This window comes from Marmota monax, unplaced genomic scaffold (genome assembly GCF_021218885.2).
Source record: "Marmota monax isolate L192 unplaced genomic scaffold, Marmota_monax_Labrador192_F-V1.1 WCK01_AAM20220418_F8-fsc00111, whole genome shotgun sequence".
NCBI lineage: Eukaryota > Metazoa > Chordata > Mammalia > Rodentia > Sciuridae > Marmota > Marmota monax.
The window spans coordinates 4,656,338-4,679,373 of NW_026695067.1; the positions used below are offsets into that span (position 1 = coordinate 4,656,338).

General features: G+C 53.9%; 1 protein-coding gene across 6 annotated transcripts in view; it reads left to right on the forward strand.

Annotated features, from left to right (window-relative positions):
• Nucleotides 1–243: 243 nt before the first annotated feature.
• The window catches only part of Stra6 (signaling receptor and transporter of retinol STRA6), a 31,574-nt gene continuing 8,781 nt past the window's right edge, over nucleotides 244–23,036 (forward strand). For 3 of the 6 annotated variants that reach the window (XM_046428080.2, XM_058573802.1, XM_058573803.1), the window contains exons 1-12: nucleotides 4,462–4,595; nucleotides 5,062–5,207; nucleotides 11,296–11,423; nucleotides 14,994–15,060; nucleotides 15,368–15,453; nucleotides 16,546–16,685; nucleotides 17,215–17,381; nucleotides 18,586–18,708; nucleotides 20,502–20,569; nucleotides 20,734–20,813; nucleotides 21,076–21,137; nucleotides 22,049–22,211. In XM_046428080.2, the coding sequence (XP_046284036.1) occupies nucleotides 11,311–11,423; nucleotides 14,994–15,060; nucleotides 15,368–15,453; nucleotides 16,546–16,685; nucleotides 17,215–17,381; nucleotides 18,586–18,708; nucleotides 20,502–20,569; nucleotides 20,734–20,813; nucleotides 21,076–21,137; nucleotides 22,049–22,211 (1,069 nt within the window). In that variant the 5' untranslated portion in view covers nucleotides 4,462–4,595; nucleotides 5,062–5,207; nucleotides 11,296–11,310. Of the gene's footprint in view, nucleotides 468–4,446; nucleotides 4,596–5,061; nucleotides 5,208–7,648; nucleotides 7,708–11,295; nucleotides 11,424–14,993; nucleotides 15,061–15,367; nucleotides 15,454–16,545; nucleotides 16,686–17,214; nucleotides 17,382–18,585; nucleotides 18,709–20,501; nucleotides 20,570–20,733; nucleotides 20,814–21,075; nucleotides 21,138–22,048; nucleotides 22,212–23,036 lie in introns of those variants that run through there. The other 3 variants (XM_046428084.2, XM_046428078.2, XM_046428081.2) reach the window with 3 other exon arrangements.

Below are 23,036 nucleotides of genomic sequence, written 5' to 3' on the forward strand. Positions count from 1 at the left end.
CTGTCCCCCATAAATGGCATTTGTGGTCCTGTCCCTATGCCTCAGGCCCACTCAGGCTGCACACCCTGCCCCTCCCTCCTGGTGTTCTACGCCAGGCTCTGTGGAGCAGCCCAGGCCTCCCCAAAGCCCTCTGCCCTGGCTTTAGCTGAGCAGAAACTGGAGGAGGGGAGCAAGGGCCCCCTGGGTGACCCCTGGGCTTGCCCCGACACCTCCCACCCTTGGCCAGCCTTGCCTCAGAGCACCTGAAGTTCCAGGGGTGGCAGGAGGTGGGGGTGGCCTCATTGGCAGCTCCAGCAGGACTGGCCTTTGCCTCTGCTTGCCCAGCTGTCCGCCTCCTACAGCAGGCTCCCAGGACTCACCCCCAGACGGTGGTGTTCCATTGGCCTGGGTCCTGCAGCCTCTGGGGGCTGGAGACAGACACCAGTCCTCCCTCGTGATCACCATAGTGCCCGGGACAGACAAAGCAGGTAAGAGGTAGATAGAGCAGGACTCAGCAGGGTCAGCCCTGGTCAGGCAAAAGCTCAGACTTAGGCAGGGCGGAAGCTCGCTTAGGAAAGGCACTGCCTGAAACCTTTTAGAGGAAAGAGACAAACTTTATAGCCACAGGGGTGAGGGTGGGGGGGCTAGGGAGAGAGAGACATAGTTAGGAAAGAATGAGGCAAAGAGAGAAGGAGAGAGAAAGATAGGAGACAGACTGAGTTAGAGAGGGTGAGACAGAGTGACAATAATAGGGATGTAAAGTAAGATTGATGGACAGGGACAGATAGGCAGACAGAAGGACAATGAGACAAAAAGAAGCCAAATAGGAAAGATAGACATAGAGACCCACAGTGAGTGCCCTGGGTGAGGTTCTGCTGACAGGTGCACCAGGCCTTGCATTTAGATTAACCAACTGAGGCGGGGGGCTTCCAGAGAGCACAACATAGTCCAAGTTCTAGGAAGCGAGGTTTCTGGGGAAAGAGTAGCGAGGGGTGAAGGGAGTGGGGTAGGGGTGGTGTAGGGGTGACAATCTCTGGAAAAACTTCTAGCTCAGTCGCTGACCTGGCACATCATGTGATCTCTCTGGGCTTAAGTTTCCTTTGGCTGTGATGGAATATTGTGTGCAGTAGGAGACTCTGAGGTCTCCTGCGGCCTTATGATGTGACCTTAGCTCAGGCTCTGTCTTTGCAGCTAACTTACTGTCCATCCTACTGAACTTAGGACCTTTGCATCATAGTCCAATATGGCTTCTCGAGATCTAGCCATCGCAACAACATTTCAGCCAGCCTGAAGGAGGAAGGGGTAAAGAAAGCACCTCTCTTTTAAAGAACACATCCCAAGAATTAAGCTCAAAACTTTTTCTTTCCTCCCTTCCTTCCTTCCTTCTTTCCTTCCTTCTTTCTTTCTTTCTTTCTTTCTTTTTTTATACCAGGGATTAAACCCAGGGGCACTTAACCACTGAGCCACAACCCCAGTCCTTTTTTTTTTTTTCTTCTTAATTTTGAGACAGGGTCTCACTAGGTTGCTTGGAGTCTCACTAAATTGCTACGGCTGGCTTTGAACCTACGATCCTCCTGCCTCAGCCTCCCAAGCTGCTAGGATTACAGGCATGACACCGTGCCTGGTTAAAACTTCTTTTCCCATCCCATTGGCCAGTGCTTAGTCTGTATCTTAGGGTGGAATCTAACTTTGAGGGAGGCTAGGGATGGAATCCACTTACACAGCTCAGTGATGCTTTCACAGATCTGTCCTCACATCAACCTTCAACAGAGACTTACAGTTTCCTTTTACTTATTTAAAAAAAAAATTACACATGCAATGCATGTTCTAAAATACACATTCCAAACAAGTGAAACTCCCCTTCTCTCTGTCAAACTCACCCCTCCCTCAAGTGTGACCACTGCCAACAGTTTGCTGCATGTCTGCCAGATTCACTTTTTATATCTACACACAGACACACACACACACTCACACACACATGCACATGCAAATGTCTACCCAGTGGAAGCATAAAATGGGATTGCGACTCATGTATTGTTCAACAACTAGCTTTCTTAGTTACTGTTACTTGGCAGTATATCTTGGAAGTTCCACCACCAGGAAATACCTTGTTCTTTTTAAATAGTGAAATAGTACTCCATGCTGGCTGGTGGTGCAGGCCTGTAATCCTAGCAGTTTAGGAGGCCAAAGCAGAAGGATCAAAAGTTCAAAACCAGCCTTACACTGGGCGCAGTGGCTCATGCCTGTAACCCCAGCAACTCAGGAAGCTAAGATAGGAGGATCGTAGGTTCAAAGCCAGCCTCAGCAATTTAGTGAGATTCTGTCTCAAAATTAAAAAAAAAAAAAAGGACTGAGGATGTGGCTCAGTGGTTAAGTGCCCCTGAGTTTAATCCTGGTATCAAAACAAAAACAACAAACAACTTTAGCAATTTAGCAAGACTGTCTCAAAATTTAAAAAAGAGTCGGGGGGTGGGGGTGGGGCTGGGGTTGTGGCTCAATGGTAGAGCACTTCCCTTGCATGTGTGAGGCACTGGGTTCAATTCTCAGCACTGCATATAAACAAATGATTAAAATAAAGGTCCACATTAACAACCAAAAAAAATATTAAAAAGAAAGAAAGAAAGAAAGAGCTGGGAATGTGGCTCAATGGTTAAGCACCTCTGCATCAATCCCTGGTACCAATAAACAAACAACAACAAAAACCCAAAGAAATAGTTCTTCACTATATAGCTTTATCTAAGCTGATGGATGGGGCCTGGGAGCATGTGTGTTTGCCTAGCATGCTCAAACACCAAACAAACAAAACAAAACAATGACAACAAAAAAACTTTAAAAGCTTTATTGATTAATAATATGGGTTTATTGTCATTTTTTTTTTCCTATTACATTTAGCCTTGAGCATCTTGATTGCCTATCTATGTAAGCTGTTCTTGGGAATGGATTCCTAAAAGCGAGCCAGAGGTTACTTCTCTCTTTGTGTGGGTCTTTTCTTTCTTTCTTCTTCAGTTCTTTATTTTTGGGGGGAGAGGGGTGTTACTAGGCATGAAACCCAGGAGTGCTTTACCACTGAGCTACATACATCTCCAGTCCTTTTTAAAAAAATTTAAATTTTGAGACAGGGTCTCGCTAAGTTGCTGAGGCTGGCCTCAAACTCGATATCCTTCTGCCGCAGCCTCCAAGGGCTGCTGGAATTACAAGTGTGCACTATCATGCCTGGCTCTCTGTGTGGGTCTTATCCTTTCTTCCTATGGCAATTCAGCATGAGGAAGATGGAGGGCAGGCCAGAGCTGGCTCACCACTTCTCTAACTTAGCTTGGGCTTCAGGGAGGGTGCTTTTCCTCCCTGCCTCTCTCTCCTGCTGCCAGCTGCCCATCCTGGCACCATTCTTGCCCCTGTGCCCTCACATCCTGGGTCTTCACCAGCATTGGAAGCCAGGCTCACATCCCAAGGCCTGAGCCTGTGGACTGCCCAACACTTTTATTGACTGCATTGCCATTATCCTCAAAGAGGAAGAGATCCCCTCCCCAGTTCCCTTCTCTTGAGAATTTAGAGCCCCCTTCTTGTCCTGGCCTTTATCCATCCCTCCTCTCCCGCCTGCCACAGCACAGGTTTTGATACCCTTTGAGCTCCTGTTTTCCTTTTCCAGTCTTGTTTGCCATCCCTGCCGGGCACCCTCTCTAGGAGGAAGAGGGAGGAGCATTGTGAATCCTGCTCATGTACTGAGGGGTCAGGCTTGGCTGTCCCCGCAACTTTGGAGTTTGCAGAAATGTGCTGGGGATGATGAGCAGGACTCCAGAGCTGGAGCCTCTCTATGAGGATTGGAGGAGAGAACTCTCTGAGGGGCCTTTTTGGCTTCCCCCTGGGATGGATCAGACCTGAATTCCAACCCCAAGCCACCTAAAAGTGTGATGCCACCACCCCCAGCCCCCCTCCCAACTCTGGTCAGGGCCCTTGGCCCAGCTGGGGAGCAGCAGGATGCTGATCGGTTATTAAAAGCTGAGTTGGTGGCTGGGCTCAGTGCAATTCATCAGGTGATGGCCCCCTGGGAGTGATGGATGGTGACAAATGAGGGGAGGCAGGGGGTTCCTGAGCCCATCCACCACAGCTGGGGAAACTCAGCCTTCAAAGCTCTGTGCAGGCTTCTCCACTGAGGTGACTCTGAGGGCCAAAGAGATCAAGTTTCGGGCAAATGGTTGAGGGGCGGAGAGGCTCCACTGCAGGAGACAAGCTGCCCTGTGTGCTGTGTGGGGCCCCTTCGCAGCCAGAGAAGGGGGTGGGGTGGGCTTCTGTGATCCTGGAATGGCAGGCTGGAGGTCTGGGGGGCAGGAGGAGGGGCAGGGCCAATGTTGGGAAGGAGGGGGCTGCCTTCCGGGTGGGGGAGGAGGAGATCAAGCATCTTTTAAAGCAGGTGCTGGGGACCCTGCTCAGGGCCAACTGCTGAGCCCACACAACCAGCCATCCTCTCAGGGTCCCAGAGGGTCTCAGAGGAGGTACCAGTTGTTGAGGGAGCACCCTGGAGTCTCCCCAGAGTGATCAGCAAAAGAAGAAGAGAAACGGAAGGGAGAGGTCAAGACACAACTGGAAGAGGTGGGGCTGGAGCAGGCCTGGAAGGCCAGGTAGGATGGGGACAGGTGGGGGAGCAGGGAGAAGGGGTGGCATTGGGATGGAGCATGAACTGAGGCTTGAAGGCTGGAGGGGCAGGATCAGGAGGGCTGGCATTCTAAGGGCTCAGGGGATGGCTGTCCTCAGGCACCACTGGGGAATCAGTAGGGGCAGGGGGATAGCACAAGTCACATCTGAGTAGAGCCTGACTGCTTGTGGGCAGGAGGTTTATGGAGAGCCCCGCCCCGAGGGCAGTGTCCAACATGAAGCCTGCTCCTCAAGGCCAGACCATGGTGGTCCCCCCCTAGGGAAGGTATGCTGGAAAGGAGAATCTGGGCCTCTTACAGCTGGGAAATCTTCAGGGCCTTTGGCCTGTCTACCTCTGAAGGCAGAAAACCCTCTGTAGCTCCTGGGTGTTGCCAGCCGCTTTGTTGTTGTTGTTATTGTTGTTTTGAGACAGGGTCTTGCTATGTTGTCCAGGCTTGAACTCCTGGGCTTAGGTGATGCTCCTGCCTCAGCTGGGCCTATAGGCGAACACCACCTGCACCCAGATCAGCCTTTTCTCCATTGCTTCTGTGATTGCTTCAGGTCATAGGACCTGAAGGGAGGCTCACTACTCTGTGAGGGTAAGAAAACGACGTTTGAACTGAGCTGAAACCTGCCTCCCTGCATTCCCTCCTCCAAGTTAGTTCTAGCCCAGCCCTCTGGGAGGGGAAGAATGTGCTGCTCCCCAGAACAGCAGCTGCCTCTTCCCTGTGCTCACCAGGTCCACACTCCCACCACAGCAGCCTGGCCTAAGTCCCTCATGTTAGGGTGATGCGACTGGTGAGGGCAACAGGAGTCCCAGGAAGGGCTTATGTAACACATGATGCTCTGCCTGTCTTGCATGGCAGAGGAGAGGGAGGAGGTCCAGAGCCACTCACACTCTTCTCCCTCCCTCCCTTCCTGTCTCTCTCTCTCTTTCTCTCTCTCTCTCTCTCTCACACAGTGTGTGTGTGTATGTGTGTGTGAAATGATCCCAGGTGCTCTACCACTGAGCTACACCCCCAATCATTTTATTTATCTATCTATCTATCTATATATTTATTTATTTATTTAGAGACAGGATCTTGCTAAGTGGCTGAGGCTGGCCTCAAACTTGCAGTCTTCCTGCCTCAGCCATCTGAGTCTCTGGGATCACAGGCACCCAGCACTCTTCCTCTCTTGAGCTTGACAGTCAATAACACTGCTTTCCAGCCCACTGATGGAAATCCCAAGCTAGCTAAGTCCCTATGTGTGCTGGATACCTTTCTGTGTGTGTGTGCGCGCGCACGCGCACACATGCGCATGCATATAAGAGTGTGCCGTGGTCCATATGAGCCAACTCTGAGGTCCCTGAGTTCCTGAGCTTGACTCAGCCTTGAGTGTTCACCCATGGGCCCTCAGGGCACCAGGCTGCCCAGACGGGCCCAGGCCATGCCCCCCTATTAGGTTGAAGCACCCTTTGGGCCCTCTCTGCTGTGCTGTGGGATTGGGATGTTGCTGGGGCTTGGGTGTCATAGGACTTTAGGGTATGCTGTTGGACTCAGAGCCAAGGGATAGGGGGAGGTCTCTTGTTTCCTGCAGCTGCTTACTGTGGTTTGGGCCATTTCACATCAACCTGCACTTGCTTTGCCAGTGTCTGAAGGTCCTTGGAGTGTGCTTGAGTTCCTAAGGTATTCTGTTGTGTTTAGGGACTTCTGAGAGCTCTTGGGTGCAATATTAAGGTCCTGGGGCTCTGGTGACATTATTGAAATTCAGGGAATGTTGATGAGATTCTGGAGGTGTCCTGGAGACCTGGGGCTCTTGGGGGGGGGTGTTTCTGAGGTTGTGGGGATGCTACTGGCCTTCTCTATTCCTTCCACACAACTCTTAGCTCCTTCTAATCTTAGCATTTTGCCCTTTGAAGATTTTGATAACCACAGCCAGCTGAAGGCAGGCACGCAGGCCTCTGTTCCTTGACACAAACATTCCTCAGGTTTAATCAACTTGAACAAAAACATGGAGAGGAAGGAAGCCCGGTCCCAAGGCCTTCACAGGCCAACTCCAGCCCAAAGGGCAGGGCAGCTCTGTGCCAGGCCAAGGTGGCAGATGACCTTCATGGGCTCATAGTCCAGAAGTTTGGACTTCCTCCCACAGTGGGCAGGGCTTAACCACCCCCATCCAAGTCCACCCTGAGTCCTGCTGGCCCCAGCTGCTCCTGGGACATTGACATCAGCTCCATCTGAGTATGCCCACAGGGGCCCATTGCTGGTCTCAGCAGGAGGCCAGCCCTCCCCTTGCCTCTGAAGGGCTCTCTCCAGGCCTCTCCTCTGCCTCTTCTGGCTCTCCTAAGACAGATTTCATTTTTGCTACCATTTCTGGCCCTCTCTGGCCTCAGGGTTTTGCTCCACGCCCTTCCTCCAGGAAGCCCCCAAGATCATGTAGGCTGTCACCTTCCTCCCTCTTCCTCCCTCTCTGGGCCTCTACAGTTCTGTCTCCGAGTTCCTCTGCTCTGCAGCCTCTCCTCTCCTGATGGCAAGGCTGGCCTAGGATTCTCCTGGGTATCAATGTTCCTGTGCAACCCACCCCTGAGGGCAGGCCTGCTCCCCGGGCCTTTGGAGAAATCCTTCAGTGGTGCATCTTACCCTTTTCCTGTCCCCAGTGCTTCTCCTGTAGTCTGGCCAGATGACCTCTTTCCAAACATCTCAGAGCCAGCCAGCCCTCTCATTTGCAGCTCCAAGCTGTTCTGCCCCCAGGCTGAAGAATTACTTTGGGCTCAAGAAATGGGGTCTTTATCAAGCTGAAGCTGTGTAGCCACCCAGTACCCATGATCTATCCCATGCCCCTGCCAGAGTGGGTGTGGGAGCTGGAGGCCAGGTGGGTCGAAAGGCTATGAAGTCACAGCCAGCCTCTGTGGCTTTGATCTGCTTGCTATAACCAGTATCTGATGTGCTGGATACACATTCTTTGGCCGTGAAGTCACTGAGGGCAGGGGGTGGGGGCCTTGGGGAGGAGAACCCACAACAGAAGAGTCTGTAGGCTGGAGCAGACAGAGGTGGGGCCATGACCTGAGAAGGGAAGGGACTCACTCAAAGCCTCAGGGCCAGCTCCAGGGTTCAAACTCAGGTAGGCTACCTTACCAACTGGCATTTCCTACCCCACCTACCTTCCCACGCTCCTTCCCATTTCCAGCTCAGCCTGGCCCACGGTAGTTGTACCATACTACCAATGAAGATGTCCTCTGCCAGCTGGGCCCATATCAGGGCAGAAGGATAAAGCTCATCTTTTCCTCACCTCTGCATAGGGCTTCCCTGAAGGTGACTTCTGTGTCTCCCCAGTGAAGACGAAGGTGGTATCATAGAACCTGAGCTGTGGAGGTGGGACAGGGAGGGGCAGTGTCCACAGTAGTCCTTTAGGGGGAGCAGGTTTGATCCAGGGAAGTGGGAGAGGGACAGTGCCTGGGCTCTCCTGGGGCAAACCTGGTGCACCCCTGATGCTGATAGAGGCTCAGCAGAGGCTCCTTCAGGTAGCCTGATGGGGTCCCTGCATCCCTTCAGGTACAAGCTAAATACCATCTCCTCAGTGAAGCCTTCCCTGACCACCTGATCCAGAACAGCCAGCTCCTCTCTCTCTGCCTCTCTTCTCTTTCCCTGACTTATTTTCCCTCTCAGCACACCCCTGCCCCTGCCATTATATGTTAAGTTCCTTGAGGGGCAGGACTTGCCCTGTGCTGTATCATTAGCCCCAAGGATACAACCTGGCACATATTTGTTGAGTGAACAAATGAGCCTGGAAGACAGAGTCTGGCTCCCTCCAGGGCAGGACAAGGTTCTGGCCAACTGCACGTCTCTGCCTCAGGCAGGGAGGGCGTTCCCTCTCTGGAATTAACCTCCAATTGTTGGAGGTATCAAGAGGGGGATTAAAGATCAGATAGGAACTGGGCGCAATGGCGCACACCTATAATCCCAGCAGATCAGGAGGCTGAGTCAGGAGGATCACGAGTTCAAAGCCAGCCTCAGCAATGGTGAGCTGCTTAGCAACTCAGTGAGACCCTGTTTCTAAACAAAATACAAAATAGGGCTGGGGATGTGGCTCAGTAGTTGAGTGTCCCTGAGTTCGATCCTGGGTACCAAAAAAAAAAAAAAAAAATTCAGACAGCAGCTGATTGCTCCCTAAGCTCAGATCTTTGAGTGGTGAAGGGCATGTCGGGCTTTGATATTGAGCAGAGGCCTCTGGAAAGCCCAGCAGGTGAACCCCAGGGCACAACAGGACAGGCCCACGGTTGAATGTTGGTCACTAGAACAAGCAATGGCTTCACGAATCTCAATTTCTAAAGCCCCTTGAGCCCCACAGCCAGGCATTGTGCATCAGGAAGGGAAGAAGAGGCAGGGATTCTGCCCTCTGGGAGCCCACTCCCAGGCTGAAGAGGCATGATTCACCTGAGAACCTGGGATCTGAGGGCCAAGGGCCATCATGGCTCCTGTACTGCATTAAGCTCAGGTTCAGCTCTGAGTCAGCTGATCTCTCTGTGGGACGGAAGGGAGGTCAGAGCCCCTTTCCTGGAAGAGTGGCTGTTTGGGAAGGAGGCGGAGGAATGAGTCTACCAGAGCTCAGGCCCTAATCCTGCCTTGTGGGCCTGGCTCAGGAACATGGGGGGGTGAGGACGCTGAGGACTTCAAGGCCTTCTACTCTGAGATTCACTCAGGCAGTTCCCCACGTAGGGACCACACTTTCGACTGCCCCACCCCTTCCTCAGCCCAGCTGGCTTTCCTAACTCCTGATCTTCACCCAAAGGATTTTCTTCAGGAATCCTTCCCACCCCCAATTCCCCAACCAAATTGGTTTTCCCAGGATATAACCAGGGCACCTGTGCCTTCCCTCTGCAACCCTCTGCACCTAAGGCTATTTTTTTTTTTTTTTTGGTTCAGGGGATTGAACTCAGGGGTACTCAACCACTGAGCCACATCCCCAGCCCTATTTTGTATTTTATTTAGAGACAGGGTCTCACTAAGTTGCTTAGTGCCTCACCATTCCTGAGGCTGGCTTTGAACTCACAATTCTCCTGTTTCAGCCTCCTGAGCCAAGCCCTGGGATTACAAGCACAGTGCCTAGCCTAGGGCTATTTTATACTGGTCTGGGCCCTCTACCCCCAAAATACTGTTCCCAGGGAACAGTGCTGGCACATTGAAAGAATAAACACACTTTTTTTGAGGGGGGGAGTCTACTGGTAGTAAACTCAGGGGCACTTTACCATTGAACTATACCTCCAGCCCTTTTTATTTTATTTTGAGGTGGGTTCTCCCTACATTGCTGAGGCTGGCCTTGAACCTGTGACTCTTCTGCCTCAGCCTCCCTAGTTGCCAACAGATTACAGGCTTATGGCACCATGCCCTGCAACAAATGAATGTCTTTTTTTTTTTTTTAAGCTTCTTTACTGAATACCTAGCTGGGTAGGCAAGGCCTGAGCCCCTTGGAAAGACAGGGACCCTCTAAGTTTCAGGGCCCCGAACCCCACCCAGGAGCAGTGGCTGAGCACAGTTCTCTGCCTGTCTGCAATTCGCCCCTCCCTGCGGGCTGGGCCAGGGAGAGGAGGGGAGGCAGCAAGAGGTCCAGCTTCTCAGGGGAGGAGGACCAGAGGAACCCTCACCCTGGGCCCTGGAGAAGCAGCAGGCAGGCGGGGCGCTCCTTGCCTGCCCCTGGATCTGGTTCGTGTTTAAAGGACTCATTTCCGCCTATGCGGGTGAGTTATCTTCTTGTGAAATCAAGTTGTAGGAACAAAAAGGTTTTACCAGTGAAACACATGAGGCCTTCTTCATGGAAATCCCAGCAGCAGGCATGGACGGGGCCCTCTCCCTGAATCTGCTGGCCAGCCCCATCTGTGGGTTGCCACAGTGCTGGGCTCTGCGAATGTGGCAGGCAAAAATGTGGGGGCTCCGGGGCAGGCGCTGAAGGCAGGTACGTGTGCATGCACAACCAGGTGCCGCCCTCCAGGCTGCACCCCTCCAGGGCAAGGGGACCACGGTGCTGGGACCTCCTCCCAGGAGGGGGCTTTGTCTAGATTCTGTGTACCCCCATTACTGAGGCACAAGTGGTGAGAGAGGGCCAAGCTGGGGCTGGGGGATGGTCTCCAGAGAGCCTGGGCAAAGTGAGGGAGGCTTGGGCTGGACCCCTAGAGCAGAAGGGGTGGGAACCCAGCTGGGAGGGCCTGACCCCGCAGACCCAATGGAGCCTCCTGAAGCCCGCCCAGCCTTTCATCTCTGCACTCCTTTCTCCTGGTCCTCCCTTCTGCTTGTCTGTGGGTCCGTCTAGGTGGGCTGGGAGGAGAAGGAAAGGGGTCTCCATGGGCAGCCTGGGCTGAATGGGAAAATCTCTGAGAACGGTCCTTTGAGCTGAGGTCAGCTGATGGCCGTTCAGCAGCCAGATAGGTCCTCCAGTGAGAGCCCGTGGACCCTGAGGGGGTACACTAAGATAACTACAGGGTGGGGCAAGATGGGGCGGGAATGGACAGGAGGGGACACGAGAGGCCCTTCCCCTCCTCCTGGGCCAGCCTTCCTAGCCTGCAGTCCCAGGGCTTTTCCCAGAGAGCTAAAAGCAAGAAAGTAACCTTTAGGATTAAAAAGAAATGTTTCTTTGTTAGGATTTTCTTTTTTTCCCTTTAAGCTTCTTTTCACATTTGTAGAGGATTTTTTTTTTTCTCTTGTCTGGGGGTCAAAGGAGAAGGGCCCAAGAATGTCGTCCCAGGCGGCAGGGAACCAGACCTCATTCTTGGGGGCAACAGATGACTACTACAACAGCTGGTACATCGATGAGCCCCAGGGGGACAAGGACCTCCAGCCAGAGGGGTGAGTGTGCCACCCCTGGCTCTGTCAGCCATCAGAGTTGGGTGTGGCAGAGGTTACCAACTGGTGTGTGTGTGGTGGGGGGACAGAACCTGGGCAAGAGCTGCTAAGAACTGGTTCAGCCACTCATTCACTGTGTGACCCTTAGGCAAGTCATAGCCTCTCTGGGCTTGTTTCTGTATCTGATACTTGAGAACACTAGCCCTTGGCCTGCTGTTAAGATACTTGAAGTCAGAGGACCTGGTCAATCTGAAAAGCACTGTGTGATGTGTTAAAAAGACAGATTCCCCGCCCATCCTTGCAGGTTCAGCTCTAGCAGGTCTGGGCTGCTCCCTGGGTGATCTGGCCTGTATCTGGGATGGGGAAGCAATTGAGGGGTTACTGGTCTCTGTGGTGAGGACTTGGGTTGTGGTGTTTATAAGCCTCAGGTTCTTGGAGCAGGCTGGGAGAAGTGGGGGAGGCAGATAACTGGAACCAAAGTCTAGGGGAAAGTCACTGAGGGAGGGACCCTGTGGCCCATTGTCTTAGATGGCTTAGTCTAAGGAGGGAGGATGAGGAGGCTCTGTTTTCTGTAGCAAGAGTGCTCCAGCCAAGCCAGGGAGGGTGCGAACAGAGGGAGGGAGCAGCCAGCCCACCCCGGGGTGGCCCAAGGACTCTTGGCCCAGACCCTTTCTATCTTTGTTTAGTCTGCCCACTCTGGCAGAGGAATTGGGCCTCTCTGTGACCCCAACTGCTGCCTCTGTGGGACCCCAGCTCAGCCCCCCTGCCCTTGTTGTTCCTGGCCCTGGCCCTTCCCCTGCCTCCCTCCTCTGAGGGTTTCAGGAACTGGAAAGGTGAAGGGAGTGGGGTGCTGAACCAGATGTGTGCGCATCTGTTCTCCATTAAAATTTGAAACTAGAGAAGGAAACATGCTCTTGTGCCTCCCCGGGGGGGGGGGGGGCTGAGGCCGTGCCCTGACCAGGCTTGGGTCACTCAGCAGGGACAGAGTCCCCACCTGGGCCTGGGGGAAGGAGCCATGCTTTGAAGGACTCCGGAGGGGTTCCGACACCTGGAAAACAGCCCTGATCTGGGCAAGGGTATGCCCCACTCATCTTCCCTGACTGCCATTGAGAGTGCAGGGCTCTTATGCATGGGCTGGGGGAGGGGCTAGGAAACCCTTAAGGACTCAGATCGAGCCTGGGGTTAGGTACTAATCAGAGGAATGCTAGGACATTGCCTCCTTGGGAGCACCAGGGCCTGGGCATTGGCGAAGGGCCAGGCGCCTGCAACCAGTACGGTGCTTGGCATATTTAGATACAGTCTCAGAATAAAGTCCCGGCATGGTAGGGACTGGGTGATGGGGACTGCTGCCTGTCACATGTTTGGCACTTGGGATTTGTAGCTCCCTTCTCCCACGGTCAAACATGGAACCTATAAGAATAAAGAAGAGTATTTGAATCTACTTATGCAGTAAAAGCAAGTCTAGATATTTTCCATCTCCCTTCCCCACCCCCATCCCCCTTCCCTGAAAGCTGGGAGCAGGAAGCTGGGCACAGGGGAAACCCATGGAGATGAACTTGGATTCACCTCTCCATGCGTGAGTCACACCCCAGGGATATGGTGCACGAAAGCCATGAGGAGCTCTGATGGCAGCTCCCCTGTGCCCTCACTGTGACCAGCACAACAGGCTGGAGTTGGGGTTGGTGGGCACTGGTGACAGTGGCCCAGATGGACTCAGCCTCAGAAATATCCTAAGCTCCAGACACCCTCAATGGCTTCCCAGGGCCTCCTGTGCCTGCTCTAACCTGGTCTCACCTTCTGGGCTGCCAACAAACTGAAAGACTAGCCTGGGGCCAGTCACACCCTCTCTGCCTGTCACTGCTTCCTCAGGTTGTCCTTTCAACAGAGCTTCCTTTTCCCTTCTTTGCCTAAAAAGCTGTTAACCAGATTTCAAACTCAAATCCAACCCCATTTCTGTGGCCTCTCTAAGCATGGAGCTTCCCACCTCCCATGTGACTCCTGTGTGATGTCTGTGTCATCCTGCCTTCCCATGACACAAAACACAAGTCCTCGAGCCATCACCCAAATGTGTGCTAAGGTGATGGGGACTGCTGCCTGTCACATGTGTGGCACTTGGAATTTGAATGAGGGGTCAGGGGGACCGCAGAGGATACAGAAAGGGCCAGATGTTCTCCCAGACAGTGCCCTGGAGGGGATTCCCAGGGCGGAGGTGGCTTCTCATTTGGGGGCGGGGTTTGCTGGAAAATGGCAATGCTGCTCCTGGACAGTGTGCCCGGTCTCTGTCCTGGCTGGACCTCGGAGAACAGGGTGTGGCAGGAGCGGGCCACCTGGTGGGGGGTAGTGCAGACAGAAGGGCTGAGTGGTAGTCCTGAGCTCTGAGTCCAAGCCCACCCCCACACCTGAGTGTGCCAAGAAAGAGGTGGGAGAGGAGAGGTCAAAGCCCAGCTCAGTGATGAGAACCTGATTCCCTACCTGGCCCACCTCAACCCGTGTTTGGGGAAGATGCCACCTCTGCCCTAGGCAAGAAGTGGCAAAGAACAGACTTCTTCAGTCCCCACACCCCAAGGACAAGCCCAAGGACCAGTTTCTTTTCCACTGCTTACCCTCTGGAATTTCCTGAAAGAAAGCAAGCTGGAGAGAGGAGACGCCCCTCAGAGGGTCCCAGGGCTCTGCACTCACCCCAGGAGATGAGGAGGCCTTGGTCCTCTCTTCTGTGCAGCAGGAGGGTACCTGAGCTTTCTGAACAGGGACAGCCCTTGTAACCAGTCCTCCTAGAGCATCCACTCAGGTGTCCTCCCTCAGGCTCCCAGGCTCCAGCTGGGCTACCTGGAGGCCACCTTGACCCAGGGATCCAGCTCCAGCTCCAACTCTAGCTCAGAGCTCTTGCCCTACCTGCTTTCTCTGCTGACTTCACTGATCTCTTTATTGTCACCACAGACTTCCCTCTGTGCACAGCTACCCTGAGAGCAAGACCTCTGCCAAACCAGAGGGAGCCTTTGTGATGGTTAGATAAATGGCCCCCATTTAGCTGTATTCAGCTCTGTAGGTTCAGGGAGTGGGGGGCAGTGTGGCCTGGATTTCCTGTCACAATTCTGTGGCTGAGCAACCTTGTGCAGCAAGCAACCTGCCAGCTGACAGGAAAAGTGGGTTACCAGGAAAGATCCTTCCAGTCAATTGGAGGTACTACCAAGTAGAGAGCAAATCATAACGATGAAGTGTCTGATCCATGTAGCAGGCCCAATCTCTGTTCTGAGAAGAGGTCTGTGGGGCCAGGAACAGTCATGGAGTCTTCCTGGAGGAGGAGGGAGGAAGCGGGACTTGAAGGATTGGAAGCATCCCGGTGAGCAAGAAAGATGCTCTGGCTGAACTGGTGCCCGCTGTTTCCTCCCGGGAGACTCCTGACTCTTGCTCTGTCACTCCAGAGCTTAGCACCCGGCCGGCATACCATGGGGGGAGCAGAAGGTGGAGGAAAGTTCTAGGTGGAGCCTCAGTGTAGACAGCCTCCAACCCCAGGCCCAGCTGCACACTGATGGAGTCTTGCCAGGCCTGAGCCCACCTTCCTTTGCTCTGTAGGGCTGTGCCTTCCTGTGACCCCAGTGTGCCACCTGGCCTGTTCCATGCCTGCCTGGCCTCGCTGTCGGTGAGTCCAATCTGGCTTGCAGTCTGCTGCCAGTCTTGGCAGAGGGACTTGTATCTCTTGTTAGGGAAGATGCAGGGGGATCTGGGAGTCATGGGAAAGGTCTGGGAGTTTTGCCCAGGTAGGGGTCCAAACCAGGATTCAGGCCATGTCCAACCTGTCAGACTTCTGTCACCTCTTGGCCACTCCCCAAGATGCTACATGAGGGTGTACTGGGTAAGTGGGAGGTGTTCTGGGACTAACTGAACTCAGACTCAGACCCTTGGGGACAGCCTGGGCACCCCAAGCATCTTCTGAACTCTCCTTTCAGATCCTCGTGCTGCTGCTGCTGGCTGTGCTGGTGAGGCGCCACTGCCTCTGGCCTGGCTGTGGGCGTGGCAGGCCTAGACTGCCCAGGTTGGTTCCTGGGGCCTGGATCCCTCCACTCAGGGGGCCTGACTGACAGGGCCCTCTGGGTGAGGGGGTGACTGGTTGGGTATCTAAAAGCCAACTCTGACTTCAGAGATACCCCCACTTCTCTGTCTGGGCTTTCTCCACCCCCACCCAGGTCTCCTAGGTTAATCAGGAACCCCAGAGGGAGGGGAGGGACTCATCCAGCTCCCTTTGCTTCTGCTGTGCCAAAATTGGGGTAAAAGTCTCCAGGGAACACAAGTCCTCTCACATAGGCCCCAGGGTCTGGACTGGTCACAGCCACCTAATGCTATCTTGACCATCATTTCTCCTGAGAGTCTGGCCTCGAGCTGGAGGTCATTTCTGAGGGTCTGGCCTCCAGCTGGAACTTTCTCATTCAGCCCTGCAACCCAGAGCCTGGGTCAGGCACGACACCGAGGAGATGGGACTGGGCAGACTGGTGTAGGAGACACCAACGCGTTGGGGGAGTGGCGGGTGGAACCCGGATGTAGACAGCTTTGTACCCTAGACCTGGGTTGCACATCGAGATGGGTACTGCTGTGCTGGCTTTGTGGTGAGCCACTTGAGGTCTCTGGCTGACCCAGGACAGAGCTTGCCTGGTCTGGGAGAGGGCTCAGAGAGGATGAGCCTCATGAGGGCAAGGTGGAATAGAGAAGCAGAAGGTCTGGGTGGCCTGCCCTGAGCCCACAGGGTTGACAATTAGGACATCTGGGCCTGCTGTCTGCCCTGTACCCTGGGACACACCCAGCCAGGGTGGGGGCTGTTCCACAAGGATGCAGTGATTCACCGTGTTCTCCAAAGATCTGCCCTCCCAGACAGACGGATCAGTTAATGTGGAGGTATTTGGTGCTTGCTCCCACTGGGTGTACGTCCCTCTGCCATAGCACTCAGAACTGGTAGATAGGAGGTACTCATAGACATTTATAGAATGGATGAATAATAAACAAGCCTCATTCCTCAGTTTTCCGGTCTGGGAAACGGGACTGACTCTACCACATTATTTATGGAACACAGTTGGAGGCAATGGGGGTATAGGGGCTGAGCAAGCCCTCCTGTTCTTCCCTGTCTTTGTGTCAGCCCTGTGGATTTCTTGGCTGGGGACAGACCCCAGTCAGTGCCTGCTGCTGTCTTCATGGTCCTCTTCAGCTCCCTGTGTTTGCTGCTCTCTGACGAGGACCCGCTGCCCTTCCTGACCCTTGCCTCACTGCCCAACTCAGGTACCCAGCGCAGCCGTGGCCTGAGGCTGGCTTGATGGGATGGGGCAGGGTGGGGTCCAGGGGTATTAAGCTTGGCTCAGGAGGTGATGGTAACCAGAGCAGTTGTCATTGGGAGGAGCCTTTGCTCCTTGGCGTGACCTCTTTAGATCAGCAGACTCCACGAAGTGTGGACATGAGCCCCATTTTGCAGTGGAGGGAACTGAGAGTGAGAGAAAGAAGCAACAACAAAGTTCAACCTTAATTCCTCAAGAACTTACTCAGGTGCTGGGCTAAGCACTGTGCACAGATCTTCTCCTTTTTGTTGCTAGACTGTGATTCTTTCCACAGAGGGGAAGCCAAGACTCCAAGAGGTAACTTGCCCCAGATTACAGCTGATGCCTAGTCAGAGCCTGGGTTTGAGCTCCGAGCTCTTGCCCACTGAAGCAGCTGAGGGCTTGGAAGATGGAGATGGGAGAAAGGTCTGGGTGGGCACCACTCAGGCCCCATGTCTGCCCCCATCACGTGTCTCTCCACCTCTTTCACCTTCCAGAGTCCTGGAAGATTCTGGCCCTGCTCTATTATCCCGTTCTCTACTACCCTTTGGCTGCCTGTGCCGTGGCCGGGCCCAGAGTTGCATACCTGCTTGGCAGCGCACTGTCCTGGGCTCACTTTAGCATCCAGGTCTGGCAGAGGGCAGAGTGTCCCCAGAAGCCCAAGGTAACCACTGACTCCCCACTGCCTGGGGCAGGGGATACACGGGAGGAGCCTACTTCGACCTGCGAGGCTCCTTTCATCTCTGCTTACACACTGGGCTTCTCTGCCTCCTTCTGTTATGCACAGGGTTCCGGACCTTTCAACATGTGCCTGTGCCAGACTGGCTTTTCCAGGGGTGGGACAGGGGACAAGGCAGCAGGGCCCTGCCCTCAGCAGCTTCCAGGACAGGAGGGGGCAGAGGAAGAAGAGAAAGCCAGCCACGCCCCGTCAATCCCTAGGTTGGGCTGGAGTGGGAACAGAAGTGAAGAGAGGTGGAGGATGGCAAGTGCCCAGTCAGGGGATGGTTTCAGGGGCTAGAGAGAATTCCAGAACCTCAGAAACTGGTTCCCTGGCTGCTGGTCAGGACTGTGAAGCTGCCCAGTCTTCCTCATTCAACAAACATATCTGAAGCACGTACTCTGGACAGGGGCATCTCCAGGCACTGGAACAGCTATGAACAAGACAAGCCAAGTCCCTGGACTCCAAAGAGCTGTTGTTCTAGAAGGAGACACAATAAATAGATAAGCAGGTGACTTGAGGAAACTGTTACCTCTCTGAGACTCAGTTTCCCCACCTGTAAATGGAGTTGATAGCACAATCCTTTGGATAGGTGAAGATTAGGAGGTTTCTTTGAGAGGAGGGACTTGGTGGGTCTTTTTCACTACCTAGAGCCTGGCACACACTAAGTTCTCAATAAAAAGACATTGAATTAACCAACAAATGAATGAATACATGAGGAGCCCAACCCAGAAAGGCCTCAGCCCCTGGAGGCAGAGCATGGGCTTCTTGATGCCCAGGTGGCCAACTACATACTGAAGAAATTAGGCCTTTGTCCTGTTTTCAGGGGCCTGTTTCCTGACATGCCTGGAACATGGGAACCTAGAGAGTGGGTATCCTCCATTCAGGGCTCACTGCCCCTGGGGATGGACCAGGGGCCATTAACCTCCCTTTGGCTCCTCCCAGGCCAGATGCTCCTCCCAGGAGCATCTTTACAGGGCCTGAAAGGGTGAAGTGGGCATGTTGGTGAAGGGTGGCCCAAGTTGGGGGCCCATAGAACTGGAAGCCTTCTCATGGCCCTCCAGAGCATCGGAGAGGGAAACGGATTCTAGTTCTTGGTGGGGGAAGAAAGCAGAAGTAGGTCTATCTGAGTGTCTGTGTATCTGCCCAGATTTATAAGTACTACTCGCTGCTGGCCTCCCTGCCTCTTCTGCTGGGCCTTGGATTCCTGAGCCTGTGGTACCCGGTGCAACTGGTGCGAAGCTTCACCCACAGGACGGGAGCAGGCTCCAAGGTGAAGGGACAGGGCAGGGCTGGGCTGGTTCCTACTTAGCACCCAATACATCAGTCTCTCCCATGTCTGTGGTCCCCCCATACATAGCCATGCTTGGTATGAGGCATGTAATAAGTGCTCAGAAAATGTTTTCTGAGTCACTGGGTGACTGCTTAGTGGCTGCACCTTTGATCAGCACCCAGGGTACCTGGGGCACTGGGCTGTGTGCACAGCAGGAATTCAACAAAGGATAACTGGGTCAGAAAACAGGAAGTTCTGGCTTCATCTTTGAAACTGGGCCCATCTCTGCCCAGAACTCAGGATGAGGCCATTCCAGGGCAGATCCCACCTCAACTGAGATGGGCCAGGAGACTTGAGCCTTCTGGGATGCTGAAATGACTCACAAAGTATCCAGAGCAGAACTGCATTACAGATCAATGCTGTGTTGGATACTGTTGGATGATGTGAGATGCAGAAGAGGTCTGGGAGGGCTTCTTGAAGGGGGTGGATTTTAGCAAGAGGCCTGAAGGACAAGGAGGGTGTGGAGTGGGGAGACTAAGGAGCGGGCACAGCAGGCATGAGAAGGAGCATGAGTAAGGGGACTGAGGGGTGTGTGTCTATTTTGTTTGTGTCTACCCTGGCAGCATGGAACAGGTTGTAGCACATAATAGATACTCAGCTAACATTTTTGAATTTTTGGATGGATGGATAGATACATCTTGTGAGAGAGAATTCTTGAAAGCTATTGCAATCTTCTTAAGAAACGCCTTCTATATGTCAGGCCTTGGGCTAAGTGCTAGGGCCTCCGAGCTGACTGATCCTTGCTGGGCCTCCAGGAGCCTCCCTATGGGGGGAGATGGGTGCAGTGTGGGTGAAATGTGCACGGGGCTCCTCCAGCTGCCGTTGGAACACAGGCACAGGCGGGGTCAAGTGGCTTATACATGGGAGAAGGAACGAACACTCCAGAGGCCCTCAAAAGGGTAGAGGCAGATTATAGAAAGGCTGAGGAGGAATGGGGAGTGAGGAGAGGCCAGGTGGGTCTGCTTGCCAGGGCAGCCCTCTGGTCCCAATGGCCCCAGCCTCTTGGTTGGGCTTCTGCATGGCAGGGGAACATCTCTCTGTTGGGGGCCCCTTCTCTCCTCTCCCTCCATGGAAACCTCTCTGCCAAAGCTTGAAAGAAATAAAATCCTCTTTGGACTTTGGTCAAAGAGATTTAAGCCACAAAGGACCCAGTCAAGCTTTGAGCTGACCCACTCCAGCCCTAGGTCCTGGGGTTGCTATAGCAACAGGTGACCGTGGCCTGTTTTCTCCCAGTGATCCAGGGCAGTGGCTAGCCTCATGCTCCCATGGGCTTCTGCCACTTTGCAGGCAGCTTAAGTCCTGGAATGTGGCTTAGGCAAATCTGATCACCCTTGTGATGTCCCTTGAGTGGGAGGAGAAGCCTGAGGGATCTGCCCTGGAATGGCCTCATCCTGAGTTCTGGGCAGAGATGGGCCCAAGGGACACAGGCTTTCCTTTACCCCAGTTGCTGGGGTGGGGGAAGGGAAGCAGTGAGTAAAGCAGGAGAGAGTTGGAGTTAGATTGTAGGAAGAACAGCATTGAGGGGAGAATTCCTTGCCAGGAAGACGACACTTTTGCAGGTCATGGACCTTATTCCCCAAGGTCACAGGTCACCGTCTCCACACTCCACTACCACCACCACAGCCAGGTATTTATGGGGACCTACTTGGTGTCCACTCTGGTGCCCTAAGCCAGGGCCCCCCGGGATGGCTCAAGGCAGGTCTCATCTGCTCCCCACTTCCCTGTCTCCACAGGGGCTGCAGAGCAGCCGCTCTGAGGAGTATCTGAGGAGTCTTCTTTGCCAAAAGAAGCAGGAAAGCCGGTGAGGTCCCAGGCAAGCGGAATGGCGGGCAGGGCTGCTGAGCAGCCGTGTTTGGGAGGCTGGTGCACAGTGGGGACAGAGGTGAGGAGTGACCAGGCTCTGCAGCTTGGTCTTGGGGCTGGGGCTTTACCTGGGGCCTCCCCTGCCTGCCTGGGTCTTTGCAGCTCCTGTCCTACCTCCAAGCATGGCTTCCTGTCCCGGGTCTGGAGCTGCTGCCAACGCTACACCTACACTCCACAGCCAGGTACCGAGCATCTGACGCTGAGTGACAGGTGTCCTCACTTCTCTTTGCCCAGAAGCAGCAGTGGAGGGCTGGCTCCTGCTCCCCTGCTCCCTTGTCACCAGGAGAAGACACTGCCAGCTTGGGACAAGGGGAAGATCCTGGCCTGGCCATGGTGGCCCAGGGTCTTATGAGCTCCGTCCCTTTTCCTGGGCCCCTTGGGAGGGATGGGGCCCTGGAGCCTTAGTGGTGCTGTTCACCATACCCCTTCTTTTGGATTCTGCAGGATTCCGCCTCCCCTTGAAGTTAGTGATCTCAGCCACCTTGACAGGGACAGCCATTTACCAGGTATGTCCTACATCCTGTAGTGACCCTTGAATCCCCAATCCTGGAATAGCTCAGGCCCAACTCAGCTCTCCAAATGCCCACCCATGGTCCTGTCCAGCTGCTTCTGGCCATCTTGGGAATGCTGGCCCAGAAGGGCAGGGTGTCAGCCCTTGTTGGGCTCGTATAGCAACTCAGAGCATGAGTTTTGGAGTCACATAAAAATGGATTTAAATCCTACCTCCATTATTTGCTTCCTGTGTGACCTTGAACAAGCCATTCAACCTCTCTGAGCCTGTTACTTCATCTATAAAATGGAAGAAATAGAATCATTTTTCTCTTTGGTTAGTTGAGAAAATTCAGTGAGACCATATATTTGATGAATCCTCACTACCACCACCACCAGCCCCACTCACCCCCCAAAAAAACCCAAAACAAAATCCTGGAAGGTAGGTATGATTTCTCTCCATTTTGTAGATAGGGGAAGTTGAGGCTCAGAGACTTTGACTCGGTCAAATTCCTACAAGTAATTTATCTTAGAGTTGCTAAAATCTGAATCTGGGTATTTCTAGATTAAATGTCAATGCTCATTGCTTTGCCCAACATGAAAAAATTAGAAATTTTATATTCTAAAGTTTAGAATATAAAGGCCCTAGATTGATAGGTAATAGACAGGCAGAGGTGTAGGGATGCATTATGCTTCCTGGGGGACCTGCCAGGCCACTGAGGTGTCCGTAACATACTGTGTAGAGGGGTGCGGTCCCTGCTCTAAGGTGTGGATAGGATACTCCGATGGTCTCCAGGCCTGTGCTGTAGCTAGCCTGCTGCCACGGTCCCCTCTGAAGTCCCCTTGCTTGCACAGGAAACACTTTCTGGGTGGGATACCTGGTGTGGCACAGCCAGGCCTTGGCATCCTCACTGTGGGGCCTTCCCAGGTGGCCCTGCTGTTGCTGGTGAGCGTGGTTCCTACCATGCAGAAGGTGAGGGCAGGTATCACCACGGATGTCTCCTACTTGCTGGCCGGCTTTGGGATCGTGCTCTCCGAGGACAGGCAGGAGGTGGTGGAGCTAGTGAAGCACCATCTGTGGGCTCTGGAAGGTGAGTCTCCCCTCCTCAGGAGCCCCGAAGCCACAGAGGGGCCAGGAGCTAGAATAGGGTCCCAGCCTGCCACAGATATCCTGGGGGTCCTTGGTCACCTTCCTTCCCCTCTCTGGGCCTCCACTGCCTTGTCTCCAAGTGGGGGCAGTTGAAGTTTCCAGTGCCAAGTTTCTGAGACTTAAAGAGACCTGTCTCAGCAGCCCCCTGCCCCTGCCCCCAGCTCCTGGGTCTTTGACCCATTCTGCAGATGTGGTGACAGAGAAGGGTGGCAAGTATGAGCTGAGGGAGGGGAGGGAGGAAAGGAGGCAGCGATGTGGGGCAGTGGGCCAGGATTTCTGGGATAACCCATGCCAGGGGATGGGGTTGGGCAGGGTACCCGTTTTCTCTCCCAGTCCCTGTCTGCTCAGGCCATCTCCTCTCCTTGCCTCCCCTGAAATGAGACTCCAAACCAGGGAATGGTAGATGCCACCTGGAGTCCTATTCCTGCAGTTACCTCCTCACCCCGCCTCCCAGGCCCTCCCCACACCTCCCAGGCTTCCCCACACAGTCTCCACTGGGCACATGAAGAAAGGCTGGCCTACGGCTGCGTGGCGGGGCAGAGTGGAGCCAGGGAGCAATGCAGGTCGCTTGGAGCCCAGGGGCTCTTTCCATCACCATGAGATAAGTCTGGAGATCAAGAGTCCTAGGGCCTACACCCTTGGCTCATTTGAGGGCCCCTAATAATGGGCACCCTGCTTCTGGGGAGTAACCCGTGGTAGTTGGAGCAGAGGCTGCCAGCATTGTAGGCAGCTCTGCAGCTTTCCCGACCATGAACATCATCCTGTC